General features: G+C 40.8%; 1 protein-coding gene across 2 annotated transcripts; it reads left to right on the forward strand.

Moving 5' to 3' along the window:
- On the forward strand, positions 1 to 26,687 carry stag2b (STAG2 cohesin complex component b). 2 transcript variants are annotated; one of them, XM_014969765.2, is made up of 34 exons: positions 1 to 199; positions 2,109 to 2,238; positions 2,596 to 2,677; positions 2,780 to 2,923; positions 3,024 to 3,120; positions 3,224 to 3,300; positions 3,415 to 3,619; positions 5,326 to 5,477; positions 8,055 to 8,128; positions 8,218 to 8,341; positions 8,483 to 8,581; positions 8,728 to 8,807; positions 9,684 to 9,791; positions 9,890 to 10,001; positions 10,081 to 10,198; positions 10,301 to 10,404; positions 11,146 to 11,238; positions 11,337 to 11,426; positions 12,309 to 12,512; positions 13,187 to 13,257; positions 13,349 to 13,436; positions 14,243 to 14,323; positions 14,422 to 14,514; positions 14,598 to 14,772; positions 14,868 to 15,007; positions 15,107 to 15,208; positions 15,336 to 15,484; positions 17,961 to 18,089; positions 18,325 to 18,551; positions 18,642 to 18,870; positions 20,485 to 20,592; positions 20,677 to 20,806; positions 22,837 to 22,914; positions 24,611 to 26,687. In XM_014969765.2, the coding sequence occupies exons 2-34, from the start codon at positions 2,195 to 2,197 to the stop codon at positions 24,632 to 24,634; spliced, it is 3,831 nt and encodes a 1,276-aa protein (XP_014825251.1). In that variant the 5' UTR covers positions 1 to 199; positions 2,109 to 2,194; the 3' UTR covers positions 24,635 to 26,687. The 2 variants fall into 2 exon arrangements, with proteins under 2 accessions (XP_014825251.1, XP_014825255.1); XM_014969769.2 differs by having other exon boundaries at positions 20,680 to 20,806.
- The last annotated feature ends 272 nt before the right edge of the window (positions 26,688 to 26,959 follow it).

Below are 26,959 nucleotides of genomic sequence, written 5' to 3' on the forward strand. Positions count from 1 at the left end.
CTGCACCAGGATTTCCTCCTCCTAGGTCGTCGAAACAACAAACCGAACTACGGAGCGAGCGGGGTGAGAGAACGTCCGAAACTGCCTCTGACCGCGACTTTTAAACTCTTTTTTTAACAGATTTGTAGCGGGATTGGGCGAGAGACTGGTTAAGAATAATAAAAGTTACGATTGTGCCCCGACTACATTTTACAACAAGGTAAGTTAGCTGTAAAATGGCGGAGAGCTATGTGGAACTTAGTTGATTTGTATTTTGCTAGCCAGGCTAGCTGTGGAGGAGCCCAGAGCGCGGATGTCTGCCTGAACCGAGTCGCTGCGCTAGCTCGCGGTACAGAGCTAATTTGGTCGCTAGCTGGCTAGCGGAGTTAATTTTTGGCACAACTGCTGAAATTACACAATTTGTAACATAAAAAATCGCTCTATTGTTTTTATGTGCACATTTACCCGCAATTTATTTGTAAACAAAGTGTTTGGTGCTTATGCAATACGGTACTGGAACTCCCGAGGCAAGATGGAGGACGCAAGGACGTGATGTTTTTTTTAGGTAAGGCTAGCGCTAGCTGTTAACATGGCTAACTAGCGGTACTTGTTATCCGCTTGTTAAATGCAGTTTAACTATTAATATGTGCTTACTTTGGGACACATTTTGTCTGTAAGTGCTAAGTGGAAAAAACGGATTTTATTCTCACGTACACATGGTTGATTAGCGTCATTGTGTATTGGCTAATTTTTTTTTAGCTTAGGCTAGTACAGTAGAGCTTACGTTGTTTTGTTGTTATGATGTGGTCTTACAGACGTAGCGAACGAGGTTTTAGGTGGAAAATCTGTCTGAAATACTTCGTAAATGTTCGCCGCCTTGCTTGTTCGACAACAAGCAGCTAGTTTTTGCCGAGTCGTGCATGCTTAGTTCATCAGATCTCAACTAGCTGACGTCGAGGAAAAGACGCCGAGATCCTCGGTTCCTTAGCTGGTGGCGCTAGCACCAGCGGCGCACCGGTGTCAATTTTGACAGGAGCCGACGAAGAGCGCAGCTGCGTCGGCGTGGTTGGAGGGAATTGAGAGGGGGATTTTTTGAAATCGCTGTTAGCCTCCATTCACATGGACCTGGTTCAAGGCTTCGCCTCTCTCGACATGATACTCTGTTGCTTCTCTGTTACAACTTTATAAGCGGCGCAGCCCGATTTGGCGCCACTTTTTCAGTCTACACCCATAAAACCGTGTCGACTTGTCAGGTATGATCCCATCACGAGCGGGGAAACGCACATAATAGTAACACCTGAAGAAATACTGTTTTAAGATAAGTTGCTACCAAACGCATGTTTTCAATAGTTTGCCCTGAGCTTTTCTTTCCTTTTTTTTCCTTTGCATGTTTACTCGTATTTTCTAAGGAACATATCTTGTCATAAGCGCCGCTTTGCGCATGCAGAACATCGAGATCTTCTAATTGATTTAATTCCAATCGTTTCATTAAATTGTTCAGATTCTGTTTACGTAATTTCTATACCTAATGTAAGTTACACTGGACCTTCTCCCAGAGCGGCAAATTGCACGGGTGGAGTTTGTTTGCGTTTCCCAGGACAGAACATTTTGTCTCCCGTGGCGTTTTAATTCCAGCCCCTCGTTGCAAAGGAAGCGTTTACATTTCTTTGCATTGTTGGGAAAAAAAATCAAAACACCCAAAAAGTTCTGCCTACTTTTCAAGGTGATATGTATGGGTGTCTACTTCACAACCGTGCAGCGCTTTCTCTGTGGCCTGTTGATGTTGAGCCTGCCCTTTGATTGGTTTTCATATGTATGGGGCGGAATGGACAGCACCATATTTGGTCTTTGAGGATGAAACTCTCTGCTTGCCTGCGTGACGTTGTCCGTAAACCAAAGGAACCGAGGAAAGAGCAGCCAATAGGAGGACAGCAAGCATGACAGTAGAGTTTGTGTCCGCCCCCTGTTACCATGTGAAACTTTTTTTCTCTCTCTCCTCTAACAATTGGATTCTCTCTACAGAGACCGATTAATGTTATCGCATTATAGTTTTCTATTTATTTGACGCCATTTATTGAAGTGTTTCTTAATATTGCTTATCTAGCTTTTTTCTTTTTACTATTTTCTAGGTCACATGCAACCTCCCCCGTCTCATTTTTTGAGAAAAATCTTAAGTCAGTTGTAAAGTTGACGTTAACCAGAAGATGTTACAGAAATGATAGCAGCACCAGAGATACCACCAGAGTTCGCCTACCCTCAGTAAGTAACTGCTTTTTGTTTGTCATATACACACACACAATTTGACTTGCGCTGATGTATGATGTTCACTAAATAAACATACACTACAGTTCCACTGTATAATAGCAACCATGCAGCCAAATGCAGTTTTAAAGCTACATTCGGTTATTGTCAGTGATGAATCACAACTGATTTGGTTTTTAGAGCTAATGCACAGTATGCAACTTTAGAAACAATTTGATTGGGAGTTTTTAGTGGGTTTTGAAACTAACTTTTTAAAACCTTGGTATGTCTTTGTAGTGGTGACTAGCCCAAACCTACAGGCCATGTTGAAGTTGATATAAATGTTTAATCTGTTACTTTTTCTGCCTCTGCCAGGGACACAGATACCAGATTCTCCTCAGACACAGACTTCTCTGAGGATCCTGATGGAAGAAGTGGAACTACAGCTAAAGGAAAGGTACGGAAAGCTCAAATGAAGACATTTTTCAGTAGATATGAGCAAAAGTGTAGAGTTGTATTCGTAAACTTACCTCATTTTGGTGCTCTGTGCTTTCTGCAGGGTGGGAAGAAAGGGAAGAAGGCGGCAGGGGAGAAAGGCAAAGGTGGAAAGGGAGCGGGCCGCATAAATGGCCACCATCAGGAGAATGGCATGGAAAACATGATGCTGTTCGAGGTGGTGAAAGTGGGCAGGAGTGCAATGCAGGTAAAAACAAAAATCTTATTTGATAGTAGAACAAAGATAGTTACTATTTTCTGGCTTTATTTTAATGTTTTTAAATATATCTATTCCTCTTCATCCCCAGTCTGTTGTGGATGAGTGGATTGAGTCCTACAAACATGACAGAGATGTTGCACTGCTAGATCTCATCAATTTCTTCATCCAGTGCTCAGGATGTAAAGGTATGTTGGTTCAAAGTCACTAAATGCCAAATGAACGTTTCCTGAATTATTCCTCCCTTTGGCAGCGAAGTCAAATGTGCTCTAACTAGTCTTTATCTGCCAGGCGTGGTGACTGGAGAAATGTTTCGCAATATGCAGAACTCTGAGATCATTCGACGAATGACAGAGGAATTTGATGAGGTAAAGCATCTCAGATATCATTACTATAGTTCCCCCCCTCCCCCCAAGACTAGCAGAAAACAGATTTTCCGTTGTAGTTTTTAAGTATGTTTGTTTTCCTGATCTCCCTTGTAGGACAGCGGCGACTATCCTCTCACCATAGCCGGGCCCCAGTGGAAGAAGTTCAAAACAAGCTTTTGTGAATTCATTTCCGTGCTAGTGCGTCAGTGTCAATACAGTATCATCTATGATGAGTACATGATGGACACGGTCATCTCCCTCCTCACTGGACTATCAGATTCCCAAGTCCGAGCCTTCAGACACACCTCAACGCTGGCAGGTAAGTTTAAAAAAATGCTTTCATTTCTGTTTTTTATTGCAAGTATGCTTGATTTTTGCTACAGTGAAATTAGTTTCACTGTTTGATGAAACAGAAGCAGAGATGCACCAGTCAGGCTTTTTCTGGTTGATGTTTAAAATAGTCTGGTCTCATGATTTTTGTTTCCTTTGTTTTAAAGACTGTTAATGCATGGGAAAAACAATGAGCTGCAGGTTCTTTGATGTGAAACACAGTTTGAAGTCCAGGTTCTGACTAAAAATAAAGCAAAATTTAGATCATCTCCATTAACGCATTAATTCGTATGTCCCCAAGCTGATTTCTTTTTTGTTATACCTTAAAAGTGCATCACAGTACTTGCTATTGGTTGATGTTTATTTAACATGTTTGTATTTTTTTTTTATTACTCGAAATGCCAACAAAGAGAAAATAAACAGATTGACATTTCTGGTCATACTGAGAGAAATCTATCTGTGCACATAAAATTAAAACATAGATTAAATGTATTGCTCGGTTTATGTTGACCTGATTATTGAAATGATTGAAACTGCAATACTTATACAGCCATTGGAAAAAGGAAAAGAAAACCAAAGCAACAAGTTCCCTACATTAAGCTTTTTTTTTTCTTTTGTAGGAACTGATTTATTTACATTTTGCACCAAAGTATAATAATCTTTACAATTTTGATTTCTTTTATTGAGTATAATATGAAAAACATAAAATTAACATTCAGAATATTTTCTTCTGCCACTATTGGTCAACTCTTATTTGCATAAAGAATAGGGAAGACGTCTCACCTGGTGTGTGAAAGCAGATGTTGTAAACCAGGGATTTACTAATATTTAAAGCCGGGGCGTCTTAACATCCGTCACACAGACCGACGTGACCCTGCTGCAGCTGATTAAAATAACTTCATTAACTCTTCTCATCATACCGTCAAGTTCAGTTGGAGCCTGCTAATGACCCATTCATTCGATTCAGACTTGCAGAACCAAAGAAACGTTTAAAACATGCAGAACATTTTGGTGACCAACTGTTGGCACTACTGGTTTAACACAAAATAATGATGGACTTCACATTCTGAACTTGCTTTAGCATCTTCTTTTCTTTTAGCTGTTCGCACAGTTTAGCAACAAAAGCAGTGGTTTCTATATTTAAATGTATAGATTTCCCAAAAGTCTACATACGACTGAACCTCACAAACGACATGGAAACACTGTTATAATACACTCAGCCTTAATGCCATCTGCTGATGTCCTCGCTCTCGTAGTCTGAGTAAACTACAGAATTGACTCGACTTGTACAAATTACTACTTCCTTTTTTTCCCTTACATCTCTGTTATGTCTAACTTAATTTTTAAACGCCTAACTGACATTGAAAATGGCAAACTTTTTAATCACTTCTTTAAACTTCCACACTGAAAAGTGTTGTCGGCACAACCTGGTGGAGCTTAGTGCACTGATTGGAAATAAAAGACGCCATTCTTGAATGTCTGACCGACCCGAGCCAATCAAACTGAAAATTGGCCTGAGTCCAGTCACCAGTTTTTTTCTATGTCCATCTGTACGTTGTAAGTCCTTTCATATACACGAGGTGTTTCATGGTTCACAGTTGGCGTTGTACAGAAAGAGTTTTGGTGTTTCTGCATCGGTTCACACGCATCGCTTTGCATCAACTTTTGTCTCGTCATCTTTGTCGTTCCTGACAGCCATGAAGCTGATGACAGCCCTGGTGAATGTAGCTCTAAACCTGAGCATTAACATGGACAACACCCAGCGCCAGTATGAAGCAGAGAGGAATAAAATGGTTGCTAAAAGAGCAAACGACAGGCTGGAGCTTCTCCTTCAAAAGCGTAAAGAGGTGAGCACTGCGCAAATATAAGACCATATAATTAATAATAGTTGTAGTTGTTGGTGAAGAGGAACCAGCAGAATAGTAAAATGTTACTTTGTTTCGTTTTGCATGTATTTTGTGCTTGGGTTTCCTCCATTTTAAGCATGGGAGACTTAACTTGCCCTTGTTTATCGATTTCTTTGTAATACACCACTAACAGTGATGGTAAAGATTGGTTAAGCTAGGTTTATAGCTGACACACTGACCTAGGTGTGGATTGCAGCTGGCCACCTTTCACTCAAAAGGTCGATTTGGAAGATGTTCGTCCAGAGCAGGTGTGCTAGTATGAAGGTTGTCTTTTCAGGAAATACTGCATCAACGTAAATGTAAACCATAAAAGCCTCTTCCCTTTCTCTGCTCCTGTACACTCAGCCTGAACCTCAAAGTGTGGCCTCACAGCCAGGTTTATAATTGAGATATTGAACTGGGCGCTCGGGCGCCAACGTACGTATCAAGTATAAAAACCTCACCTCTGGATTTGCTCGCGCACGCTCAACGAGAACTTTCAAAAGCGCATTCATAAACCGGCTGAGTTATAGTCACGCTTTAGAGTTTTGCTTTGAGAATGTGAGACTGAAGTGAGCGCATATCTTTGTGACCAAAGAATAATGAGTCATGTTCTGGCTCTGTGCCCTCTTTTGCTATTTGGTAAAGTTACAGGTCTTTTTTCATCTATAGTATTTCTCTCAAATACTGCATTCACTTGCATAAATAAGCAATCATCACTAGAAAAGCAAAACATTACTCAACAGATCATTAGGATTTGGGAAAACACAAGACTTAATACAATAAATATTTATTGTATTGTCGATGCTACTTCATTACCTCGTCAAATTTCCTGTTAGCTTTTAATAATTTTACCACACAAACTTGGCGGATCGCTGGTGGACTTCCTTAGCTCCCCTACCACCAGGTTCAGCAAGTTTTCTGGGTGATTCCCTGTGTGATTGATTGAGTCACCCACCAGTGGGTCAGGGCATGAAATGCTAAAGGATGCCGGATGCTAGCTGAGCTAATGCTACAAGCTAACGCTACAACACTGATGTTTAACAACAACTTTAGAAGGTCTGTAATGCTGCGGTATCTGCCATAGTGAAGCAGTAAATCACTTGGAGGATACAAGCTAATGCTGTATGTGGACAAATTAGCTTCACCTCATGAAATGGTGCAAATTAACGTGACGACTAAATACTGAAGCAACATAACAAGCCAGCCAGCCAATTACAGACAGGTCTTTTTCATCCAGAGTATTTCTTTCAAATACTGCATTCACTTGGATAAATAACAAATCATAGCTAGAAAAGCAAAACATTACCGCTCCATGTAGTTGTAATGGCATGCTAATGTGGCTCCTACCCTGCTGGTCACGAAAGAAAATATTCAGCAACATTTCCAGAAAGACAAAAATGTGACATGTGATATATCAGCACCAACTTCCATATCGACCGATACTAGTGATTTTTTTAAATGTATCATCTGATTAGAGAAAAAAAAAATACTTTTTTTTGGGGGGGGGAGGCGGTCGGCGGTCATGTAGTAGTTGTTTGATCATGTGACGGTGAAATGTAGTGCAGTGCTGCTATTGAAGGAGTGAATTTCCCTCGCTGTTAAGATGATGCCATCCCTCGAAACTATATATACTCTTATAAGATGAATTCACTGTTATGTTTCGCAGTTGACATCATTCATGTTGAGTAGTTGTTGCAGCCCTAATGTGGAGCTGTAATTTGAGAGTAAGTGTGTGGGTGAATAATAAAGTGCGGTCGTGTACTACTCTTCTCCTAGCAATGTGTTAATACTAATGCAACATTTACTGGTTTCCCACTTACTGTGGAAACTATAGATCAGCTCGTGAATCATGAGTTGAGTTTCACCAGTTAAAGTTTTATCACATTTCTTCTGACATTTGGTGATGGACGTTTGCTGAAGACGTCTAAAAAGCAAAAATCCTTAGTGAGGTTCTCCCACCATCAACTCAGTCCCACTGCTAAAACCAAGATGTGTGGTTTTCCACAGCCAGGCTGGAGGATCGTTTATGTTATTAATTTCCAGTTTGGAAACGTTTTTGGCCATGAACTAGGCAGATTAGGAACAAAACTAATTCAGGAGTTCAACGTTTTGATTGGTCGTCCATCTCCATCAGCAGCTCTTTAGTTGGTGCTGAAGTGCCTGTTTACCTCTGCAATCGGTTTAGAGGCATGAGCAAAAAAAATGTTACTGTTCTGATCAACCAGGAAGTGGAGAGTGATCCTATTTATAAAAGCCTGTTGCTGACTGGATGAAGGTTTTTTTTGTTCCAGATCAAAACTGTAACTCAGTCGGTGGTAGATCTGCTCTGCAGGGTTATTTAGCGTGCGATTCCGGTTTATGCAACAGCATCCATACAACCAGGCATCCATCTGTTAGCTCAGTTTGTAGCAGTGCGACATTGCGAACCGTCACACTTGGTTTGTTTCAATCCCTCTAGTTACTGTCGTTTAGGATTCCCATTTGACTTGCTGTTATTTACATAAAAAAAATAAAACAAATTCTGTTTTATTTCAGCTCCAAGAAAATCAGGACGAAATCGAGAACATGATGAATGCAATTTTCAAAGGCGTGTTCGTTCATCGATATCGGTACGTCTCTGAACAAAACTTTTTGTCACAGAGAAGAGAAACTCAAAATCTAGACTGCCTCTTTTCTGAACGGACTCTCGTGCCTACAGAGACTCGATAGCAGAAATCAGGGCCATCTGCATAGAGGAGATCGGTGTGTGGATGAAACTGTACAGCGATGCCTTCCTCAACGACAGCTATCTGAAGTACGTGGGATGGACGATGCATGATAAGGTACGGTGCTCTTCAGACTCATCTTTGCTGCTGTTATTGGTAAACTTGTAGACTGAAGGCTTAAATACGTATTTCACGTGTGTATTTAAAAAAAAAAAAGAAGTGTTTGAATATCCCGCGCTGTTTCTGACTTGGTTCCAGCAAGGGGAGGTACGTCTGAAGTGTCTGACAGCTCTGCAGGGCCTCTACCACAACAGAGAGCTCAATGCAAGACTGGAGCTCTTCACCAGCCGCTTTAAGGTCAGCACCACCTGCTGGACGACTTTAAAACTGCAGCTATGATTTTAGTTTAGTCACACATTGAGCTTATTACTTTGTTTTTATTGTGATGAATGACTTGTTAAACCAGATTCTTCTCTTTATTATTTTTTTGTTGTTTTTTTTAGGATCGGATCGTCTCCATGACCCTTGATAAGGAATATGATGTTGCAGTACAAGCGATTAAACTGCTCACACTAGTCTTAAAGTAAGTCTGTTTTAACACGTAGTGATGAGCAGGTGTGAAATGAATCATATTTTCTGTTATTTAAAACAGAAAATTCCTGCAGCTGTTTAAATGTTACCATTATTATTGCACTTTGATTTATTTTTTTATTTTGGTGTAAAGATTGAAGCAAGAAAAGAGAGTAAATACCGACAAAGATTTTTGGTCTTTTCCATATTATTATTGCTGAGAATATTTTTGTTTTCTTGCTCGTTATTAATAGTCACAGCAATCAGGCTTTGTTTTGATGCTTTTAATGAAGAGGGGGAAAAATCCGATTTTTCAGTGTTTAACCTGTCTGAGTAAAACGAGGAGAGTTTTGACTGATTCTGACATCTGACCAATTAATTGGTGCAGCTCTGGGCGATCCACTCAGATAGAAAGCTACTTTATAGCCTTAAAATGTCTTAAATTCAATCAAACAAATTCACACAGGTCCTAAATTTTGTCATAACAGGACTATACCACATTCTGCTTGTTTTTATTCATTTTGAAATTATGGATTGTTTGAGATGTTATTGCGTTCAGTGGCTCGAGTCGGCTTCCCTTGCTAGCCAGCCAGCTTGTTAACATTTTTGCGTCTATCGTGGGCAAGTGCAAATTTATTTGTCAGTTGGCTGGACAAAGTTTGCACGTTTCCGTGGAAACGTTCTGCGTCTGTGGCGCAAAATTTCATTCTTAACAGTCTTTAAAAGTCTTGTGTTTAATTAGAAACCATTGCACACATGGAAAAAAAAACTCCTGTCGTGTTGGCATGTTAGTAAAAGGACTTAAAGTTGTGGGAAAAGGTTGTGGAAAACCTGCCGCTTCGGAGAGCTTTGAGCCGTTTGGTAAAGCTGCTCGTGTTCGTCTCTGCAGTAGTACGGATGAGGTCTTGACGCCCGAGGACTGCGAGAGCGTCTACCACCTGGTCTACTCGGCGCACAGGCCGGTTGCAGTCGCAGCTGGAGAATTCCTCTACAAGAAGTACGTCAGGTCTTATTGAGCCATTGCTTGTTTTTCTGTGTTTATCCAAAAACAGAGCAATGTTTCTCGCCGTTGCTAACGAAGCATTTTCCTCACAGATTGTTCAGTCAGCGAGAACCAGAGGAGGAGGGCGCCCCGAAAAGAAGAGGCCGGCAAAGCCCCAACGCCAACCTCATTAAGACCACTGTCTTTTTCTTCCTGGAGAGCGAGGTAGGCGTCTCACTTCCTGCTCTCCGGCCGCAGCATGTTTGTCCGCTTCGTGCAGGCCTGACTCTCTCCGTCCTTTCAGCTCCATGAGCACGCGGCTTACCTGGTGGACTCCCTCTGGGAATGTGGTGCAGAGCTACTGAAAGACTGGGAGTGTATGATCAGCTTACTGCTGGACGACCCCATGCCAGGAGAGGAAGGTACGCCTCCTTTTCCTTCACAACTTCCCGTACTAAAAGCATTTATAAAGCAAAAATGTCGTCTAAATGAGGCTGACTGTGTGTGTGTGTGTGTGTGCGCAGCTCTTACAGATAGACAAGAAACGGCTTTGATTGAAATCATGCTGTGCACTGTGCGTCAGGCTGCTGAATGCCATCCACCTGTTGGAAGAGGAACAGGCAAGAGGGTAGGAGGGATGCTTTCTGTCATATCCTGAGAAGAACAGATTATGATTCCTGTATTTCCTAGACATGAATACACATGTGGGAAAAAATAGCGTGTGGAGTATTTTTTTTTTCTGGACTTTCTTTTCTTTTTTTCGTAAGCTCTAAAACTTCCTTCATTTTTTTGGACTATTCTTCCTTTTTCTCCCTTGATCTTTCTTTTTACTTCCTCCTTTCCCTTTTTACTCTTTCTTTCCTTCCTTCTCTTTTTACTTCACTTTTTGTTTCCATTATTCCTTTGGCTTCCTACCTTCCTCTTTCCTTTTTTTTTTAACTTCCTTCTCTTTTCATTTTTACCTTTTATTTGTTTTAACTTCCTTTTTGCCTTCCTTCTACTTTCCCTTGCTTTCCTTCCTTCCTTCCCCTTTTCTTCATTTTTGCCCTCTTTCCTTCCCTTTTTGCTTTCCTTCAGTTTTTTTTCCCTTGCTTTCCTTCCTTCCCCTTTCCTTCATTTTGCCCTTTCCTTCTCTATTTTCTGTCTTTTCTTTTTCGCTCATATTTTTGTAAAGGTCCAGGAATGCTGCTAATCTGAGTCTAGGAAAGTGGCATATGGACATAAAGAGTGGATCTTTGTACACTTGAAACACTTCACGCTTGCCGCCATCTTTAGTTGCTTTGACTCTCCATCCAGGAGTGTTTACGGCTGTATAAAAGCAAACCAGTGTCGTGAACAGTCTTCTAACTGGTTTCCAATTCCTGATCAGGTAATGACGGCGAAAGAGAAGAAAACCCAGCTGGACGATCGGACACGAATAACGGAGCTGTTCGCCGTGGCTTTGCCGCCTCTACTGGCCAAGGTAACGCCGCATCCAACTTTTGTTTCTGTCAAGAACGATTCCGACAAACATTGTTGCAAAAAAAAATATCCTGGAATGTATCTCTCCCCCCCTCGCAGTACGCTGTTGACGCAGAGAAGGTGACTAACTTGTTACAGCTGCCTCAGTACTTTGACCTGGAGATTTACACCACAGGACGTCTGGAGAAGGTAAGACGGGTTACAGAGCAGAATTATTTAGACTTTCTGGCTCATGTGACTTTAACAAAATGATGTCACAACATCGGCGTCATCAGTTGTACAAGTTTAATGTGTTCATTTATGCACAAACGATGAGATGATTATTCAGTGAGAACCAGGATGTTAATTTTTTTTAATGTTATGTATAAAAAATATGTGGAAAACACTAAATGATTTAAAAAAATGTCAACAATATCCAACTCTCTATTTTATTTTATTTAAGTGTGTTTGTAACTGTGTATTGTTTAATGTGGCAGCCAGTGTTTACAAAAACAACCCCATTTTATTCATCCCCGTTGTGGTTTTATTAGTAATCTTTATCATGAGCTTCAAAACAAAAACTCGAGACACAATATTTTATTGATGTTTTACATCGCTCCACTTTACTGCATATTAAAATTCAACCGCAGCAAGTGTGTGGGAATCTCTCTCAGCTCTTCCTGCTGAATCGTTTCTCATCAGATTTTCCCCGTAAAGGTCAAATTTAACCGCATTAGCCTGGAAGGGGTGAAAACGGACCAACCTGTTTATCGAAGCGTTTGTATCTTTTTATTACTCCAAGACAAACGCCCTGGCGGCTCCGCTTTACATGTATCGATCCCTTCCTTTTTAATAAAAACCCGGCCTCCTTCGGGGCGGGTTTGTTTTCCAGGATAAACGATCAGGCCGATGGGTTTGGGACACTGAAAACACGCAGGCCTTGTGTTATCTCGGCGATCCAATAATCCTGCTTTGTACCACCGGGCCCGAGGCGAATTGTTCCAGCTTCCCTCTTGTTATTGTTACTAATAGATTCTTCCTCCAGAAAATGTGGTTAGCGTCGGCTATTGATCTGTTTACCGCTCTCCGCAGCACCTGGAGGCCCTGCTGCGTCAGATCAAGGAAATAGTGGAGAAGCACACAGACACTGAAGTTTTGGAGTCGTGCTCCAAGACGTACCACGCCCTCTGCAACGAGGAGTTCACAATCTTCAACAGGGTAGACATCGCTCGCTCGCAGCTCCTGGACGAGCTGGTGGACAAGTTCAGCCGGCTACTGGAGGACTTTCTACAAGAGGTGGGAGCCGCGTCCACCCGGAGGCGGTTTGGATCAGAATCCAGAGCTTTGGAGTCAAACTTTCATTTTCACTTTGCACCACATCCAGATCAGGAATGTTCTCAAACACATGGATTAAAAACCCTTTAACAAACTGCTTTTCACATTTACTAGTTCCTCTAGAATTTTGAAATATAAATATTTACAGGAAATTTTGTGCTTATACATGTTGGTAAATGTGACTCTTTGTTACTCGCTGTATCAATGGCGGATGATAAGTTGACATCAAGTAAAACAGAGCGGCAATGTAGAAGTAATACTGCCACCTGCAGGTTGGAGTTGGTAGTCACTTTAACCCAATGCTTTTGATCAATTTTGCAGAAAAGTTGCAATAATCTCACAATGATGCTTTTGTGCGAGGAAGTGCAGAAATGTGTTCACTCTGTGCAAATTTCTGCAATTATGGATTGACGTAATTCAGCAGAATATAGTTAAAAATGGCTTTGATTTGATTAAGAAACTAATATTTTAGCAAACAATTATCTGATTTTGCATCCCTCTTGAGGTAGAAGCTGTGGTAGCCCAGATTTGGTCCCCAGGCCTCGAGTTTGACACACGGTTTATAGGTTTCTTTTAATATTATTTATTTTCTCTCTCTCTCCATAGTTGAATTCTAACAATAAATCTCTCTCCAGGGTGAAGATGCGGATGAAGATGATGCTTATCAGGTTTTGTCGACTCTAAAGAGGATCACCGCGTTTCACAAGTACGAACCCATCACGGCATCGCCGTACCGATGCGCCTTTCCTCCCTCTTAGAGCATCGTTAACATGCGGTGGTGTTTTTATTTGTCGCAGTGCACACGACCTGTCAGGGTGGGACCTCTTCACAAGCAACTTCAAGCTGCTCAACACGGGTATAGAGAATGGAGACATGCCTGAGCAGGTAATGAAACGTCCACAGTCAAAAGTATTCACACTCCACTACGTTTTTCTGTTTTATCGAGCTGTAATGCGTTTTATGTGATGGTCCAACACAAAGCAGCGCATAATTGTGAAATGGGTTTTCAGAAGTAAAGCTACTAAGTTACAGCTAACCCGGGCAAGAAGGCAGATACAACCAAAACACTTAAGGGGTGAAATATGACTCAAATCTCACGACAAAACATTTATCAATATATTGACAAATTTTAACTTTGTAAAAACTCTCAACACCGGAAGACATTTAAAATGACTGAAAATGATAAATAAAAAAGAAACAAAGACACACAAACGAAACCATAAATGAAAATGGATTGTAAACAAAGTCTCCCTGTAAAATTATTAATCATCAGAATGGAAATGATCAACTCGTTTTAATTCGTCAAGCGATTAATTGCGACAGACTTGGTGGTGGAGGTTCGGTTTTTAGGAGGACAAGGATCCTAATCACAGAGTCAGACCTAAAGCTAACTCATGTTTTCAAGTGGCACAGTCAAAGTCCGGGTATAAATCCAACTGAGCATGTGTGGTATAGGCCTTGAAAACTAAGGCACCAGGACGCTCTTTATCTGATCTGACTTCACTTGAACTCTTTGAAAAAAGATGAGTCTGTAGATCCTCAAAGACGATCATTCTGCTGACGTTTGTGCTCATGTAGCAAAATGTGAAAAGATTTAAGAGGTTTTAATACTTTTACAAGGTGCTATGGAGTCTAAATACAATATTATTGATCATCTTTGTCTTTTATTGCCTTTGTTTTTGTCTGAGCAGATAGTCATCCATTCGCTGCAGTGTACCCACTACGTCATTCTGTGGCAGCTGGCTAAGTTGTCCGAGGGCAGTTCAAGAAAGGTGAGGACTTTCAGTCTTTGTTTTGAAGTTAAATTGAGGAGAAAAACGTGCGTGGAAGTTGAACATCTTAAATAAAATGGGGTTTATTTTGCTGTCAGGACGACATGGTCAACCTGAGGAAGCAGATGAGGGCTTTCTGCATGATGTGCCAGCGCTACCTCACCAACGTCAACACGGCCGTCAAAGAACAGGTGGGAGGAAAACCTGCGACATAAACTCCGCTCGATTTGTAGATGTTCTTGCGCGTAACATTTTCTCATCCTGCTCCCAACAGGCGTTCACCATCCTGTGTGACCTTCTGCTCATCTTCAGCCATCAGATGGTCTCGGGAGGCCGGGAACACCTGGAGCCTTTGGTTTATTCGCCAGAGGACTCCTTACAGTCGGAGCTGCTGTCTTTCATCCTGAACCACGTCTTCATCGACCAGGACGACGACACCAACAGCACAGGTACGAATTAAGATCCGAGTTCCTAAGATCGCCTGCAGCTGCTGCGGTGGACGCCTCATTTTTGATCTTCTGGTGTTTTTTTGTTTCTTTTTTAGATGGCCAGCAGGACGACGAGGCGGTAAAGATCGAAGCTCTGCACAAGAGGAGGAACCTCCTGGCTGCCTATTGTAAGCTCATCATCTACTGCGTGGTAGAAATGAGGACTGGAGCGGACATCTTCAAGCAGTACATGAGAGTGAGTTTTACTTTGTCCTTCATCGTAATAGTAACGATAATAATGGGAATCTGCAGGAACAAAAGCTGAATCAGTGGCGTTCTGTTTTCTGTTTCTCAGTATTACAACGATTATGGTGACATCATCAAGGAGACCATGAGTAAGACTCGACAAATCGACAAGATCCAGTGTGCCAAGACGTTGATTCTGAGTCTGCAGCAGGTCGGTGAACCCGCTCGGTTCGACTCGGCGATTTGCATTTAGCCGATTCGAAACGTTGAGTCCGCTTCTCTAATTTTCAGTGTTTGATCTAATGCTCGGACATTTTCAACGTTTGTTCTGGTTGCAGCTGTTTAACGAAATGCTGTCTGAACTGGGTCACGGGTTCGACCGCTCCTCCTCCGCGTTCTGCGGAATCAAAGAGTTGGCGCGCCGGTTCTCCCTGACCTTCGGCCTCGACCAAGTGAAAACCCGAGACGCCATCGCCATGCTCCACAAGTAAGGCTTCGTTCTGTCCTTGCTGCTTCGCTCTATTGTTGTAGCCTTCTTGATTCTGTATTTAAAAGTTCAACAATTGGCGTCTTCTGCTGCGTTATCTTTTGCCAATGCAAGTTTTCTTTTTGTGAGTTTTAATACTTTAGTTCAGTGTTTCCCAACATGCTCTGCATGGTTTAGATGTTGCTCTGCTTCAAGCACACATGATTTCAGTTGATTGCTGACTAACAGGCTGTTGCTGAACTGCAATCATCTGAATCAGGCGTCTTAAATCAGGGAAACGTCTAAAACATGCAGGGCAGCGCGCCTTGAGGACCAGGGTTGGGAAACACCACACTAGTTTACGATTAGTTAACAATTAATCTATAACAACTTAGTTAATTTTTTGAGTAATTAATTGCAATTGCTGCATTAGTTGACAATTATTTCAATAATTCCTCATTATAACGGCAAGAAACATTACGTTTAATGGAGATGTCTGTGACGGATGAATAAATAAAAAACGTCCAGATCATCATGGAAGTGTCCACGCATTTTCACTATTATAGGTTTTTTATGGGACAAATATTCTTGGTGTTTAAGTCAACTCTAAAGCATCTTTTTTTTTTCTTTCTTTTTTCTTTTTTTTTTTTACTATAAAACAATTTTAGTTTTGCGCATAGTGTTTTGCAAAACCAATGTTTTGTTGAACCACATTAGACTATTATAGATGTGACACAGAAAAACGGTAAATGATGAACTCTAGCTATTGATTTGTTTTTTTGTTTTTGTTTTCAGTCACACCATAAATACGTACCTTTTATGTAAAAAAAAAAAAGGTTTAAATTGAATTCAGAAAAATACAACGGAATTTGGAAAACAATGAAAGAAATTTCATTGCATCCATCCGTTTGTCTCACCTTCCATCCGTCTCTCTGGTTTTTAGATATTCAACATTTGAATCTGTAGAAATATCTATTATGGATTCATAGTTAACTTGGAAAGGGGGAAAAAAAGAAAACCTGAGCCTCAAACAGTTTGACATTTTGACTTGAAACGCATATTAATCTCGTATCGTGCGATGGTGTGTGGTTTGGTTAGCGGTGTGCTCGGAATCAGAAAAGGGTTTCCTGCACCTTGTCTTTTGCTGTGGCTTATTAAGCTCCTCAGTGTAACATTCAGACCAACACTCAAAGGGAATCCCAGCGAGTAGTAGAATGCAGTGCAGTACATAACAAAATTCATTTTACAATGTAATAGGACAGCTGAGCCCTATAAAGTGGAATCACGGTAATCCAAACCAAAGTGATAAATGCCCAGACCTCTTCAATAAATATAAAATTACAGGGAGTTGGAGTTTATAAACTAAGAGTATAAAAAGGAGATTATTCTTTTGCAGGAATGCTCGGCTTAAAATGCTTTGGTTTTAAGCGGCTTGTAAACGTGTCTAAAATATGAGCGGTTCTGAGCACCGCTAGCTGGGAATCCATGTCTGGTTTATTAAGCTCCCTATAAAGTGCTGGAGACGTTTGTGTCGTGTAAACCGAGGCCGACTTTTCAACAACAGTCTGGTCTTTATAGCGAAGGATGAACTGTGTGTTTTATTTATTCCAACAGAATTTATCGTAGCAGGTTCGCATTAAAAGAACCAGACCTTTTTATTTTGTAATAAATTGTTCTATGGATTATTCTTACAATTCGTTCATGAATCAGAACAATTGTTTTGGCTCATTCTGCAGCTTTATTTTATTTGAGACTTCTTTTTTTTAAACAAAATTTTAGAATGCATTAAAATAAGCAAATAATTCAAATACTTTTTTGAATAAAAAAAAAATATATTGTCAACAATGCAATAGCATTTCTTTCTTATATACGCAAAGGATGCATCTGCAGCTAAAGAAATTTAGTCAACTGTTTATTTGATTAAAAATTAAACAGCAAAAGGTTCCTAAAGGGGTTTTTATTTTTTTTAAAACTAAAACTATGCCATTTAAGGAAGTCTGGGTAGATCATATTTACAGAAAGTTATTTAAAATTTTTTTTTTTGCACAGTTTCAGCGTAATCACTGTTATGGGTGATGTTCCTTCAGCAAATTGCCATTTTTAGAGTCTGTGTATTCCAGTTAATGATTAATCAATTACTAAATTAGTTGGCAATTATTTCAACAATCGATTAATCACGATTAATTGTTTCAGCCCAACTTAATTACTTCTCTGAGGGTGTTTGTTCTTTCGGCAAATTGGCCATTTTTCGTCTGTTTACTCCAGTTAATGATCAATTGACTGCTGAATTAGTTGACCAGCATTTCAGTAGTCAAGTAATCACTTTTAATTTGAGTTATTTTTATGCAATTTCTAGATGTTTATAAAATGTTAGCCGTGAGTATCTTCACTTAAGTGAAAAGCAGTGTCCTTAGTGATACTGCTTTTGGTTTTTTTTATGACATATTTCTTCCTCACAGCGTCGTATTTTTCTCTCTGCCTGCGTTTGTTTTTCCAGGGACGGTATAGAGTTTGCGTTCAAGGAGCCCAGTCCTCAGGGAGAGGGAGGCCCTCCCCTCAACTTGGCCTTCTTGGACATCCTCAGCGAGTTCTCCTCCAAGCTGATGAGACAAGACAAGAGGACTGTGTAAGAGCTCTCTGCTTGTTTTCCCGCTGAACGTCGGTGTGCTGCTGCTGCGTTCCAGATCTGGAGCTCCAGATACGGAGCGCAGCAGGTGTCTTTGACAAACGGAGCAACTGGCGTTCTGCTGCCCCAGTTGGTGGAATCTGCACCTGGTCTTGTGTGTCAAGTTGGTCGCTCTCGACGCGTCTGACATGCCCTTCCTGTTTTTTTTTGTGTTTTTTTTTTTCTCCCTGGTCAGCCACATGTACCTGGAGCGCTTCATGACGTTCCAGATGGCTCTGCAGCGAGAGGACTGCTGGCTTCCGCTGATCTCCTACAGGAACTCGCTGCAGGCGGGCGGCGACGACGACACCATGTCGGTGATGAGCGGCTACTCCAGCCGGGGTTCCTCGGTCCGCTCCAAGAAGGTGAAGCCCCCGGCGGCGACGGCCGGAACGTCGGCGGCAAAGAGGAAGCTGCCGGAAGGTTTGAGAACGCCACCTTTTATCGATTGGCGTTCGCCGACCTCTAAATGTTGATCGGGGAATTGAGCATGTGGCGGTTTTCTCGTTCCAGAGGAGAGCAGCAGCGGCGACGTCTGGCAGCAGAGCATTCAGACCCCCGTCATGTTGCCTTCCCCTCATCTCACCTCCACTGCCATGCGGGACCCCAAGAGGGGGCGGGACGACAGCTACATGGGGGTCTACGCGCTCCCCCACGAGCAGCAGCCGCCGCCCCACCCTCTCCCGCACCAACAGCACCATCCGCAGACGCCTCAGCACCACCAGACTCCCATGGATTACAAGTACACATGCCTCACTTCCTCCACCTCCTGCTGTTGGTTTGCTTTCAGTTTCACGCGTCGCCCTGCGATCGCTGACCACATGGGAGGAGTCACTCTGAGTTTGGAAAATATAAACCGTTACGCAAAGCATCTATGAGGGTGGAAAAGTGTGGATGTGATGCGTTTCCTGGTCTGGATAGGGATGGGGGAAAAGGAAAATTCTTCTTTGTCTCCTTTCTCTCCCTGTCTCCTTTTTTCTTGTCTCCTTTCCTTCTTTCTGCTCTTTCTTCTTTCCTTCCTTCCTTGTAGCTTTCTTTCTTCCTTGTCTTTTCCTTCCTAGTCTCCTTCCTCCTTTCTTTCTTTCTCTTTTGTCTTAGTCCTTTCTTGTTCCTTTACTCGGTCCACTTTTCCTCCTCTCTTCCTTGTATCCTCCTTTCCATCCTTGCTTTATGTTTTTTGCCTTCCTTCCTTCCTGCCATCCTTGTTTTATTCCTTCCATTCATTCTTTTCTTTCTTTCTTTCCGTCTTTCCTTCTTTCTTTGTTTTTTGTTTGTTTCTTTCTTTCTTTTACCTCCTGGCCATTTTCAGGCTCCATGTTTAAAACCTGCTCACTGTGGAAAAGTCTCACATGAATTTGAAAATTGCTAATCTGAATCTAGGAAAGATCCAAAAAAGTCAAATAAAAACAGACCCCCGACTATAGTGGGACAGAACTCGACGTAGGATCAGACGTTCTCAGACACTTTTAACAAATCTATAATCCTGAGTCACTTGGGTGCTTTTCATCGAATCAGAGGAAACTAAAAATCCTCCTGGGTGTGGGAAAATGAATAAAGCTGTCATAGATAATGCAATCTTTCTAAATAAAGTGAAGAAAATTAGTCCACATAAATCTATTATTAGATCCCTGATCCACGCCTTCTTTCAGCCGACTTTGGGTATTTAGTTATTTTACCCGTGTAGTTCTGTTCCTTCTAAAATCACAGTTAAAGGTTATTCCTGCAGGCACACTGTCAGAAGTTTCCATAGCGTGACGCTGTCTAAACAGGGTTGATAACAGATAACAGTCTGTAGTGTAAAAGGCTCACACAGAGGTCGGGGTGGGTGGGGGAGGTACGGGGGTGAGTAGTCTGATCTGTGCTGTTGCTTCCAGTTCAAATAAAAGACTCGGTCCCAAACGTTCATCCTCAAACATCACCTTTCAGCAGCGGTTTGTTTGTGCTCACCAAAAAAAAAATTAAAATTCACCATATCCACAGTGCAGAAACCCAACCCTTCAGTACCGCGAGTTTTCCTTATTAATTCACCCCAGGCTCGCGTCCAGGGCAGCGATTCAGTTCGGTGGTTCGCTCGCTGGCCGAGCGGACGGAGCCAGGATGCATTAGGACGCCGCTCAGAGTCGTTCCCCGTCCGCGCGCCTTTTAATTCGGAGGCCAAACCCGGTCGCAAAAAAAAAAAAATGTTTGCACTCCGCCGCCTGCCAAGCGGCCGGTCCCCGCTCTGCTTATTTATTCGTCTCAAACGTCTCGCGGGCGTCCGGCCAGCGGGAAATTGAAGCCGCGTCTGACACATATACTGCCATCTCCAGTTAAAACGCCGGAGGTAGGAGGAACTCATCCGCCCTTGTGCCTCCAGTTCCCAGGTGACGTGGATGCTGGCCCAGAGGCAGCAGGAAGAGGCGCGCCAGCAGCAAGAGAGAGCCATGAACTACGCAAAGCTCAGGACCAATCTGCAGCACGCCATGTAAGACCCCCGAAGGCCAACTGCCAGGCGGAAAGGCACAGATCGCCGCTGTGGTTTGCTAACCATATGACTTTTTCTGTCCAGCAGTCGGCGCGGCACCGGGCTCATGGAGGAGGACGAAGAGCCCATCGTAGAGGACGTGATGATGTCATCGGAGGGGCGGATGGACGACCTCAACGAAGGCATGGACTTTGACACCATGGACATCGATCTGGTAAGACACAAGGAAAGATTAGAAATAAACTGAACTTGAGAAATTTATTTACACAACTTTTTTTTTCCACGTTGCTGCTTGCTAAGTAGCATTTTTTTTTTCATTCCCTTCAGCAAGTGACCCAAATCTGTATTGGACTGTTATTCAAAGAAATTCCATGAGAAAATATCTGACTTTTAGCCTGATTGGTGATCCATGAATGCACCACACTAACTAGAAGAGCTTCCTGAAGGAAGAAGACTGAAAGACTGAAGACCGTTTTCAGTATTGGTGAGATACAGGAAGAGGAGACAAACTTTAAAAAGTTTAAATGGGGTTTCTGTTCAGAATTGCCACCAGTTTCCCCCGTTGTGCAAGAGAACGAGACTTTCAGCAGATAACAGGAAGGTTAAAGGCGAGTACAGCAAAGCTGTGCTGTCTTTGGACCATGACTGGAGGATATGGCTTAAAAGTCAGATTTTTAATTTTTATTCATACTAGATGTGATTTAGATGTTTTCTTTTTTTTGTTTCTTTTGTAAAAAAAAAAAAATTACAAATGAGAGAACATAGCTTCAAAAAGGATTCTTTATTTCAACTGTCCCTCCTGTGAGTTATAGAAGAGTATTAAAGCCAGACCACAATATTTTTTTTCTAATTGTGAGAAAAAGTTGTTTTCAAGAGAAAAAGAAAGTTAATTTGATTAAACTTTTTGGCACTTAATTCTTCTAACATTGCAACTTTATTCTCATGTTACTATGGCTGTAACATTATGACTTTATTTTTGTAATAAAAAAAAAGAAAAAGAAGAAAAATCTTAGCCCAATTTGTATCTTGTCACAGACGTGATCTGCTTTCAAAGTCCATATAATTAAAAGCTCTAAAAAATCGTTTGTCAAACAAGATGGCCGCCCTGGGTGTTCTGACATAACTCTGAACTGTGGAAACCCAAGGAGTTTGTGTTGCTGGGGGGACCCCCACCCCCCAGATTTTCCTAAAATTAAATCTCCATAAACCAGAAATTAATCACTAAAATCGATTTATCGCTCAGCTCTAATTTGAGGTGTCTAGTCTGCAAAAATGTTTGGCAGGAAGGCTTTAGAAAACATTTTTATATCCTCCTGCACTATATTTCTTAAGGACAAATGAGGTGAAAGCAGCACAGAGCTCAAAAGTGAGCTATAAAAGTCTGACTACTGCAGCTCCAAACATAAGCGTTGAGGAAAACGCCTCAACGTTGCTTCGTCGGAGCCGGTACCTGAGTGGACCGACGCCAAACTCACCTGAGCACAGATGTAGTTCGTCTATGAAAAGAAGCGCAAATTCTTAAAAGCAAGAGCTCTTAATCATCCACTTTTTCTTGGTTGGTCTATTGTGAAACTTTAAAAGTAAAAAAAAAAAAGCATCAAATATTTCGGAATATTTCTGGAGATTAAGCCATTTAGCACCAAGCTGCTGTCAGATTTTTCAATTTATTATTTCTTTTCTCTTTGCTGATATTGAACTTCAAACCTCAGCCACAAATGGCTTCTTGTACTTTTGTTGTTGTTACTGCCACCTACTGGCACGTCAGAGATCCTCGGAAACGGTGGGGGGGGAAAAAATTGCATGAAAATATTCCTAGCGTGTTAAAAACTGACACCATGTGTCCTTCCTTCATTTCCATCAGCTCCTCTGGTGGGAATGTTTTTGTTCGGTGTGCCCACTGCAACGTTTTCCAACAGAAACCCCTTCAAGAAGCGGCTGACTTGTAGAGAAGCACTGATTTATGTTGTGTGCTGGCAGTAGCAGCTGTTGGTGCAACATTAAGATTGATAGCAGAACCACAGAGAGCATGTAGATTTACTTTAAAACCCACATCTAAGTTTCACCCTGCGTAAATATTTCTTTTTGCTGGGAAGAGTTGCATCAAGCGTTAAGTGCATTCCAGCTGCAAATATTGTCTAAATTGATTCTGAAACATTTTTTCCTCATGAGTAAGGAGGTTTGACGCAGAGCTCGCCTTGATTCCCCACCACCTTTCTCTAAAACTCGACGTTTCTCCTTTTTCAGCCGCCGTCTAAGAACCGCCGCGAGAGGTCTGAGCTCAAGCCGGACTACTTTGACCCCGCTTCCATCATGGATGAATCGGTAAACTTTTAAGAGTTTTTTTTTTTTTTTTTTGTTCCCCCCCCCCATCCTCTCCAGACTGTTTTATTTATCGCTTGGCAAACAAATCCCAGTATTTTCATTATGCGAAGCTGAAATTAGTGGCTTGTAAACGAGAAGTTTGATTGGACAACGTTCAGTGGAGTAGTCGTTTTTTTTGGCCACACTCCCGGCGCTGAGCGATGTCTTGTGAAACCTTCGGAAAGGTTCATTTGACCAGCTGGTGGCCAAGTGCAACATTATTGGGCCCTCTCTGTGCTGCGATTAATGCTAGTGTATACAACCTACAGACTTCAAGACCGGCCCCTGAAATTCTCCTTTCAGCTGGCAGAAAGGGAACATGGGGACTTGATGTAGAGTTTTTTGTTTGTTTGTGTCATCTAAAACTGGGGCTTTAAAATCAAATCAGCAAACGGGTTCACTTTGCTTCAGTTTTTCCGTCTGTTGTGGCTGCCAAAAGAAAAGGAGGAGGTTATATTTTATTTTTTTAAGCACAAATTGAATGTAATCAGTTTAGAGGGGCACAAAGGAGAAAGAAACAAACGGTAACTACGACAAACTTTTTGCCGGTTGCAATCATGAAAACATTGTGGTGTCGTTCCTCTAAAGTCATTACTTCTTTTTCTTGTGTAGTTTTGGGTTTTCAAAAACAAACAGTGGGAGCCGGCTTTAACCCTAGAAGAACTCCGACAACTTCTACCAGTCTGATCAGAGTCAGAAAATCACATTTAACCGTGTATCTGCAACTTGTTTTTTGCTTATTTGTGGCAGAGCTGCTGAGTACGTAGTGCCTCGCAAAAGTTTGTTTCATGCTACAAACTTCATTTTGTTTTCTCATGCTTTTATGTGACTTGCAAACATAAAGTAGAGCATCGTATAGAAACACAAGGATGCCTGGTTTTCAAAATTTATTTACCAACATTTGATGCTTTGATATTTAGGCCCCTTTTACTTTGATGGCTCAAAATAAAAATCGAACATCGAATTTTGTGACAGAGGGGCTCTTTGGAATTGATGGGAAGAAGATAAATCCAGGGCCTGGATGGAGGCAGAGGTTGCACAGTTTAATTTTTAAATAGTTTTTATTTCTCTCTTACTCGTGCTATAATTTTCGTCATGCCTCTTAAGTTTGTCAGGTTTTGTGCATCTTTAAAAAACCTGACTGTTTGTGTCCTACATTTTTTTTTTTAAAGTTTGATAAAATGGCCTAGTTAAAGTTCAGGCTGCAATCAAATTGAGAATCCACGGCATGGTTTTTAAATTAAAAAAAACTTTCAGCTGAATGTTCTCCAATGAAGAACAACCCTGAGAATCATCTTCAGACCACAGTTTTCAGTCAGAGGCTTCTTCAGAGTCGCTGTAAGACAGACTGCTACAGGAAAGAGTTCCTGCCTACAGTTTTCAGCATCTACAACAATTTGAAGAAAAGTTGCAACATTTGATATCTGTGTTTTTTTTTGTTTTTTTTTTTGTTTTTTTGTTAAATGAATTTGATCTATTTTGGAAAGAAAAATGGAACATTAGTTTCCTCTTCCTTCTAATTATCTACTTTGAGTTGGTATGTCACATAAAACACAATCACATTTGTGGTTGCAATAATATAGTTACCAAAAAAAAACAAAAAAACTTGCATCTGGAAAGAAGTAACCCGTGTGTGTGTGTGTGTGTTTTCTCCTAGGTCCTCGGGGTGTCCATGTTTTAAGCTAAACTCCAGAGGATTCTGACGCTGGGATTGCAGAAGAGACGCTTTGTATTTAAAGAGAATTATTAGATGCGAAAACAGAAGTGTTTTCTGTAAGAAAAAAAATAAAATAAAAATAACGGAAAAAAAAAAGAAACAAAACAAAACACACACAGGAAAAAAAACAAAAAAACTACAAACACATTCTGGCTTGTACTCCACGTGGACCAATGACAACCCACACTCAGTGTTGCTTGCTCAGAGAGGACTTTGTTTCAGAAACTTTTACTTTTATAATCTTGGGTGAGCTCTTCCTGTTCGAAGCTAGTGTTAAGCAGGCCACTTCCAAAACTTATTAGAAAGCAAGATGTGTCTGAAGAGAAAAAAAAAATCAATAGCTTTTCTTCTTCCTCCTTTTTTTTTTTTTTTTTTTAAACATGGGGACGAATTGGTGTGTTTTTAACTTAAGAAACCTTTTATTTTATTTTTTTTATGTCTAACCCTTTTTACAATTGTAGTAAGTTACCAGGTGTGAAGTAGTAATTTATAAACAGACTGTAGTAGCTTGCTTGTACTGTGTTAGCCAAGTGGATGGAGGTATTTCTGTTTGTGCTTTTCTTCCTCTCCCCCCTCCTCTTTTTGTTTATAAGTTTATTTTCCTCTATCTCTTCAGTTTTTTTTTCTCTCTCCCCGTTGTTGAGTCTGAGTTGAGGTCCTGATAACCACTGGTGGTTAAAGATGTCGAGATGTCGCATAGAATCAGTTTAGATCCCTTTCATGCTGTGAAGATTCCCGTACTCCGAGTTCCAGGCTCCCTGTTAAACAATCAGAGGTTTCGCTCGCTCCTTAGGAAAATGGAAAAATCCGCCCTTCCCCTCTTGAAGAAAGAGTAGTGTCGCTATGGAAGATAGCTCAAAGAAAACACCACCCCCAACACCAAAACTCTTTGTTGTTTGTTTTTTTCTTAACTAAATTCCCACAGCATAATGTTTAAAATGGGTATCCGCATTTTAAATAAAAGTTATATATGAATCGGTGCTGATTTTATATATGTGCTTTTGTTTGTTTTGTTTTGTTTTTCTTTTTTTCCAATCTTAAGCCCGAAAGTTTGACAAATGTATAAGTAAAACTTAAAAAAAAAGAAAAAAAAAAAGCATGTTCAGCCATGCGTCAAGGAAGATTTTTAAATTTGTATTTTTAAGTTCCTATATTTTTTTTTCTTTCTTCTTTGTCTTGATACCGTCTTTGAATTTCTACCTTTTTTCCTACGTGTAAATTAGTTTGGATATAACTAATGAAAAAGAACTTGTGAAATTGAGCTTTTAAGGTTTTTTCTCAGCATTGAAAAGAGTCCTGTCACAAATGATGATGATGATGATGATGATGATAATAATAATAATGGTAATGGAGAAAAAAAAAAAAAAAGATGCTTCTAGATTTCAAATGTCTCAACCTGTAAGGCAGTCACTCAGACAGTACTGAACTCCGACGTTATTCAGCAGCGCTGTGGCAGCTAGACAAAAAGCTTAGATTTTGACATACGTTTGTCAACACGAGTTTCAATGAAATGTTTTGTCTACTGAGGTCGTTTATTTTGTAGTCATTCCATGCTTAAGCCTTAAAAAACATGCTCGTGGAGGTCACCTTCTCTCACAGTAATCTTCCATGTCCGAGGTGGATAAATTGGCTCTTAGAACATGAACTATGAGGTGGTCGGATGTAATGTGATAAAGTAGATAAACAGCCTATACGTGTTTTTGCCTAATTATTTTATGTAAGTAAAAAAACAAAACTCTTTTAAGGAAACAAAAAAAAAAAGTACTGTTTATTGTTTGTTACTTACCACTACATCGGTATAAATCCTTATTAGATCATGTGTACATATACAAAATTTAATTTCTCTCCTTGCTTTTTGGACATTTCTGTTTTATTCTCCTGCACTCTTGCCTACAGTCTTGAGTTATTTGTCTATTATCCCATCCTCGTTTCAGTCACTCTTGTTTTTTTTTTCTTTTTTTTTCTGATTTGTACTTGTCTGGAGACAGTAACTTTTGAATAAAAATCAACACATTTCTTCTGTGGTACATCTTACTTTTTAAACGGTTCTCGTTCCGTTTTCGTGAGTGCTATCGGGTAGGAACCGGGCCTGTTGGCCAACAAATTCACTGACATGCAAGTGCATTCCAGTCAATTAGAATACCGTTAAAAATAATGACCACAATCCAACATCAACCTTATCATTCACTATTTTAAGTAACAAATATTTCTGTATTTGGTATTTAATTTGCTTGTAGGAGTGGCAGAGTTAAAGTACACCATCAGACTCAGTCGTGACTTATCCTACTG

Source organism: Poecilia mexicana, unplaced genomic scaffold (assembly GCF_051168715.1).
Source record: "Poecilia mexicana isolate PSO_F unplaced genomic scaffold, ASM5116871v1 scaffold_10, whole genome shotgun sequence".
NCBI lineage: Eukaryota > Metazoa > Chordata > Actinopteri > Cyprinodontiformes > Poeciliidae > Poecilia > Poecilia mexicana.

Excerpts from the sequence above, each read along its gene's own strand:
- stag2b (XM_014969765.2), top strand. The coding sequence starts at position 2,195 with ATGATAGCAGCACCAGAGATACCACCAGAGTTCGCCTACCCTCA. Across the intron at positions 3,301-3,414 it reads TGACAGAGGAATTTGATGAG|GACAGCGGCGACTATCCTCT; the intron begins GTAAAGCATCTC and ends TCTCCCTTGTAG. Across the intron at positions 14,324-14,421 it reads CCGAGGGCAGTTCAAGAAAG|GACGACATGGTCAACCTGAG; the intron begins GTGAGGACTTTC and ends TTTTGCTGTCAG.